General features: G+C 36.9%; 1 protein-coding gene across 1 annotated transcript; it reads left to right on the top strand.

Moving 5' to 3' along the window:
• The first annotated feature begins 419 nt into the window (after nucleotides 1–419).
• Nucleotides 420–6,344, top strand: LOC148297866 (putative F-box protein At5g62660). Its single transcript, XM_088248733.1, has 5 exons — nucleotides 420–650; nucleotides 3,213–3,272; nucleotides 3,372–4,126; nucleotides 5,813–5,899; nucleotides 5,972–6,344. The coding sequence occupies exons 1-5, from the start codon at nucleotides 420–422 to the stop codon at nucleotides 6,342–6,344; spliced, it is 1,506 nt and encodes a 501-aa protein (XP_088104859.1).
• Nucleotides 6,345–6,644: the final 300 nt, after the last annotated feature.

The raw sequence follows: 6,644 nt of genomic DNA, 5'->3' as shown, positions 1-6,644 counted from the left end.
TGTGACCACAAAATTGAATTTGAAATTAATGAATTGTAGTATTGGTCCCCCCGGTCGGTTCATCGTCCTTTGAGTAGATACCAAAATGTTTTGCTTTTGAATTCTTCCATTTATTTTGTGAATCACGTGCGCAGTACCACAACCACACGATCATCCAAATGTCCACAATGACATGTTAATCACAACACAAACTTTTGCCACATTAATTCTTTGTCCTTTTTTTTTGTTGCATTATTGTGTCACTGTGATGACGATGTCGAGTAACATTATTGCCTCCTCCATTAAATCTTCTCCATGCATCCCATGCCTCCCGAGCCTATAAGTATTTGGTCCTCAGAAACTCACCCAAAACTGCACCCATTTTCAAATCAATAAACCAACTCAATTTTTTCCTTTTCTTGTACAAATTATAATCAAGCATGGGGAATTACATGGTTGTAATTTGCAGCCACTTAAGCTCGTTGTTCAACATCTTCCTTTACCATTCCTTCTTCGGACATTCTCATGATTACTGCTTTGGCTTCCCTTCAGAGCAAACCATAGAGCCATCGCTCAGCACAGTTCACTGCAAACCCGAGCCTTCTGGGACCAGCGACGAGAGTCCTGAGGAGTGTGCTGTGTGTCTATGCAAGATTGAGGAAGGGGATGAGGTTAGAGAACTGAGATGTGCCCATCTCTTTCATAAACAATGCTTGGACCGGTGGACCGGGTTTCAGCATGCCACGTGTCCCCTTTGTCGCAGTTTTCTTGCTCCCCCGAGAAGCACCCTAGTATCCCATTCCCAGGAGTTTGTTCAATCGGAAGTGCTGCTATTTAAGTTTTGTTCTTTCAGTTCGGATAGTGATGATGGCGATGGATGGTGGCTGCGGTGAAAAACTAGTCCAGACTCCAGATCATAGTCAAAAGAGAGAGAATGGGATGAGAGAGAAGTACCCCATGCATGCAATCCCTATTGTCAAGGATATATTGAGATGGAGGAAATATATATATACATATATTTGCATGTCTAATTAATACTTGTGCATCTGTATGACGAAAGATGTTTTCTTGCTCAGTCAAAATCTTGGTGTAGACAATCAGCGTGTAATAATTTTCTATGTTTTCTCTTCATTCAGTCAGTAGCATTGGCCTTTCAATAATATTTTGTGAACAAAGGTAATTGAGAAATATATGGCAAAAAAAATAAGAAAAGGGAGATTGAGCATATAAATATTTCATTTATCATTTGCCGCTACAAAACTAGTTTAATTATGAGTCTCATCTCATGGTGACGTGTGATTGAGAATGATAACATATATCTAGAAGAGAGCATTTTTGCTCACCACTTTTATCCAAGGTGTATGCTCACCACATTTTTCAACACTTGTATATATGCATAACCGTGGTTACATAATACAAAGTAAAATGTTAATCATAGTTATGCTTATGGACATGTGTTAAGAAGGGTAGTGAGTGAGGATACACCTTGGATTAAAGTGGTGACAAAAATATTTTCTAGACAAGAATTGGGTAGTAGGGGGCTGCACCTTTGGACTCCCAAAAAAGGGTTAGCCTTTCTAGTCGCTAACTAAGCTCCTACTTTTTCATCATTCTTTGGATTGAACTATCTTAGCCCATATTAGCTCCTAAATTGTTGCTTTGTTTCCCCAAGGATATGATTAAAAACCTGCTCTTGCAAGCTGCTTTTTAGCCCGTATTAGCCTTTCTAGGCCGCCACTGCCTGTCATTATAATATAATCAAATTGATCTTGTAGAAGGTCAAATCATGTGTTTTGGGTGTTTCTCATTTATCCCGCATATGCGGTAGAGAATTGAGATGAGAGAAGTGCTCATCTCTTTCATAAACCATGCTTGGACAGGTGGACCGGGTTTCAGCATGCCACATGTCCCCTTTGCCGCAGTTTTCTAGCTCCCCGTGAGAAGCACCCTAGTATCCAAGTTTGTTCAATCGGAAGTGCTGCTAGATTCAAGTTTTGTTCTTTCAGTTCGCATAGTGATGATAGCGGTAGATGGTGGCTAAGTTGAAAAAACAGTCCAGAATCATAGTCAAAAGAGAGAGAATGTGATGTTAAAAATATTATACAATGACCAAACTTTTCAGTTATATTTTGCAAAATTTTGCCGGATAAAGCACGTATGTATATATATATATATATTTTATTTGTAATTTTCCAGTTCCATATTTTACTAATTATTGGATATCAACAAACAACCATAACATAATCCTAACAAAATATAGGGATAAAATAATTGGAATTTTGAATTGACTAGGAAATCAAAATCAAAATTCCAATTATATTAATATAATCAAGTTTTTAATAATCGTATCTGAAAACAAATTTCACTGTATTTGATAAAAGATAAAATCTGATTCCTTTTTTAAAGTTAAATAAAATCCGGTACAAATTTAGATATGGTTAGGATTCTTTCTTTATATACTTTCTCTTCTTAACCATAGACAAATTATCCACTCAATATAGCCCATTGATAACCCCAGAACAATAAGTGGCAATAAGTGGGCCACTTATTTTATGATTAGGGCTTTTTGGTTTTCCTATAAATGCGATGGAAAACCCAAGCAAAAGCATCACATCTCTCTTGGTTTATTCTTCTTGGAATCTTGTAATCTCTTGTTCCATGGGTTCAACTTTGAATGATTTTTTAACTTGTGCGTTGGAGGTCGTTGAACGGACCAGAGAAAGTCATCCAAGGAATATGGAAGCTTATCATGATCATGCAATTCCAGAGCTCCCAACCGAAATCATATTCACTCATATACTCCCACGATTACCACCAAATGATCTGATGAAGTAACTTTTAATTTGTACAAATCAGCAAACATTCCTCGTGGGAATATAAATTAGAAGTTGAACTCTAGATATACTCCTCGTGGGAATGCAAAACTGGTTGAATTATGAGTCTAATGACTTGTGATCGAGGATAACATATTATATTAACAGATTATATAAAGCCCATTAATAGCAATAAGTCGTAATTTCTCCAATAAGTGGCCCATATAAAGACGTTCCTAAATATTTTGATTTAACAACAACACCGTACTAATTTGACTCAGTTAGGGTACGTTTAACAACACCCTATTAATATGAGGGAAACCCTAGCTAACAAAAGTATATAGCATCTCTTAATTTTTTTTTCTGCCTCTTATTAGCGTACTATTCTCCTGTGCCCTGGTTCTTGGGTTTAATGTGAAGACTTTCTGGCTTGAGGTTGGAGGTCTTTCAATGGCCAGAAAACGCCGTTCAAGGAACTTGGTAAATCTGAGATATATAAATATATACATACATGTATCCATGATTGCCGTTTTCCCTGCTCTTTGTTTGTTTTTAATTAATTTGTTGTAACTCTTGTAGGAAGCTTATCATCATGATCATCCAATCCCAGAGCTCCCAACCGAAATCATATTCTCTCATATACTCCCACGGCTACCAGCAGAGGTTCTGATAAGGTGTAGGTGCGTATGCCCGTCTTGGTCCTCCCTCATCCGCAGCCCTTCCTTTGTCGCCGCCTGTCACAACTTTCGCTGTGATGACAGCAACAAGAGCAGCACTAACTTCCTTTTCGAAAAGGAGAAACACCGAGCCGCGAAAAAGGAGAAACTACGACCCCGCTCGTCAAAACACGTGTTCTTCTCCTCAAAAATAGAGCAACAAGGGTGCTTTCCAACCCGTGCCGCCAAATTTTCATGCAAGAATCTGCGAAAAGCTTTCAGCTTTGGCCTTCCACATGATGTGCAGAATGTATGGGGTTTGGTATGTTTATCTTCCCGGCGTGGCCCTGTTTTTATACTTAACCCTAGCACCCGAGAATGTACCAAACTTCCTCTCAATGAAATTGAAATAGAAGGTTACTGGCCGTTTCCCGCTACATATCACTTTGGGTACAGTCCACTTTCCAACGAGTATAAGGTTCTCCAGTTCCTCTATCTTCGTTCCAAAGGACTTGGAAAATGTCATGTTGGGTTCAACATAATCACACTAGGCACGAGTTCATGGAGGCCATTGCAGGTAGACCCTGGCCATCTTCCTTTTGATGCTCTAGCTTACGCCTCTGTCTCTCATAGAAGAAATAGTGAAAGTGTGTGCCTCAATGGGACCGTACATTGGATCTACACTACTAAAAAAACAAAGACTAGCTACTGCTTTGAATTTGTGTGTATTATTAATTTTAGATACAATTAATAGCCCCCTTTAAGCAATAGCAACTATGCAGCCACCATTAAGTTAACAGTGTCCTAGCTTGGGGTGGGTATTGCTCAAAAGAGACCATTTGAGTCATCAGTCCATCCTCTTATACAAAATAGATCAATAATATATTTGAGTGAATCAGTCCCTTTATTAATTTGTTTTAACATTTCTTAAGTTTAATTGTCCCTTTATAATTTTCTTTTTAGCAATTGATATCAGTCTCCAAATGGGAATAAGATATTTAAAAAAAAAACTTTCACACTTAGTAATAGTTAGTATTGTCCAACGGCTTCTTCCTTTTGATTTGAATTCATTAATTTTTTCAATTTGTGATGTCCAAGTATCCATTAATTGGTGTTGTCCACTGGTTTCTTCTTTTTGCTTTGAATCAATTTTTTGCCTTTCAATTTGTGAGGTCCAGTGGTATATAAGAGGATTCATAAATATGGTTACATTTCAACAAAAAACCATTTTCACTAAGCAATCCCGTGGATGAATCACACATAATTTATTTATTTATTTATTTTGTTTTCTTAGGAAAAGAAGAAACCTAGAGGTTTAACCTTGAACTTGAACAACCATTCTTCTGTTTTGCAAGCAATCTTTAGGCCCAGGAATCGACCACAGCTCCTATAGTTCAAAAATCAGTTTGTAAGGATTACATTTAAAAATAATAATGTCAAAACAGAGCAGGTTGAAGAAAAGTGAGTGAAATAGAACCAAATCTTACCAATCACCCATGTTTGTTAGATCAATTGACAAAAACAAGGCAAATCGCTATTAAAAAAAAAAACAAAACGAAATGGAAGACCATGTGAGAGACAGAATATGAAAGAATAAAACAGAAGTAAATAAAATAGAGAACTCAACAGAGTGTGGAAATCAAATCTAGCAAGACAAACACTGAAGATGAGTATCTTGTGTTGGTCGAGAAAGATGTAAATTCATTAAAGGCAGAAAACCCAAAACAAAATACATCAAAATCCACAATGGAAGGGCAGATAAAAAAAAAAGGGAATAGAAAAATCCAACTTCTACCAAAGGCAAAGGGGAAGGAGAGCACGTCGCTTATCCTATTTGTGGTTGAATATGAGTATTAAAGCTTAAAAAGAGAGGGATTTTTAAATTTCAAAAATTGAAATTTTGGGGGAAAATTTTTATACATGTCGTCAAAAGGAGCCTCAATGGGGATTGATAACAGAGGCCCAAATATTTACAACAAAAAAAATGAAAATCACTGTATTTGTATTACACACCAATGTCTATCCCAAAAACCTTTAATAGGCAGAATGGGATTCTTAGTTTCCAAAAAAAAATTATACGCCACTTTTATAAATTTGTATCTACATAATCAGTGGGTAATGACTGATTTTCTAGTAGTGTCCTTTGACAAGTTGGGACTGATAATAACAAATTGGGACTGATAAAAATGCCCAAATACTAAGGAAAAAGAATGAAAATTACTTTTCTGTATTAGACACCAATGTCTATCCCAAATATCTTTAATAGGCATGGTGGGAGAATTAGTCTCCAAAAAAAATTCACAAGGCACTTTAATGAATTTGTATCTAAATAATCAGTGGCTAGTAGCCACATTTCTAGTAGTGCTATGAGAAGCAGAAAGTGATAGTGGGATTTGACGTTAGAGAGGAGACATTCAGAGTGATGCCACTACCCCAAGATTATTCGCAAGAGTTTGATGATTGTGATGATAAAGATAATTATCACTTTTATGGTAGCATTGCTAATTCTTATTGCCGAGAAAGTGCAGTTGTAGTTGAGGTGGGGGGATGCTTGGGTGTGTTTGTTGACAAGTCGTGGAAGCAAGACAAGATCGTGTTATGGATTTTGAAGGACTATCAAAACCATGTGTGGGTTAAGGAGAATATTAGCTTGATGCCAAAAGACACACGGGAACTTGGTCATGGGTGCTATGTTAGATTTTTGGGCACAATCCACACCGGTGAGCTTGCACTAGTGCACTATGTTCTTGGATATTCACCGGGATATGACGATGAGGTACCCAAATTGCATCTTTATGATATGAAAACCAAACGATTTAGAATACTTGATTTTGTTTTTGGTAAGAAGGTGTTAAGGGATCATTGGAGACCAATTAAGTTAATTACTAGTTATTAGGATAGCATCTTCCCCTTGAAATGAGATAGATGGCCTTATATAGTTTGGTTCTTCTTCTTTTTTTTTTTTTGTTCTCAAGCTAGGTATAATGTTCTATATTTCGCCATCATCTACTGGCAAATAAATGCAATTCTCTTGATGGTTGGTTTCCTTTTAGTTAATTATGCTTCCTACCCAAAACGATATATTATGAGATGACGGTGACAGGGACGCGGTTGTTAAAAACTGAAATTAACTTAAATGTAAAGGATGCTTGAACAGAATATTTCGCAGTGTTAAAGATACTGCAGGTTTCCTCTC

The sequence above is a fragment of the Prunus avium genome, chromosome 1, assembly GCF_965620075.1.
Source record: "Prunus avium chromosome 1, drPruAviu1.hap1.1, whole genome shotgun sequence".
Lineage (NCBI taxonomy): Eukaryota > Viridiplantae > Streptophyta > Magnoliopsida > Rosales > Rosaceae > Prunus > Prunus avium.
Note: the sequence above shows the minus strand (reverse complement) of the source record. Positions and strands in the feature narration are given on the sequence as shown.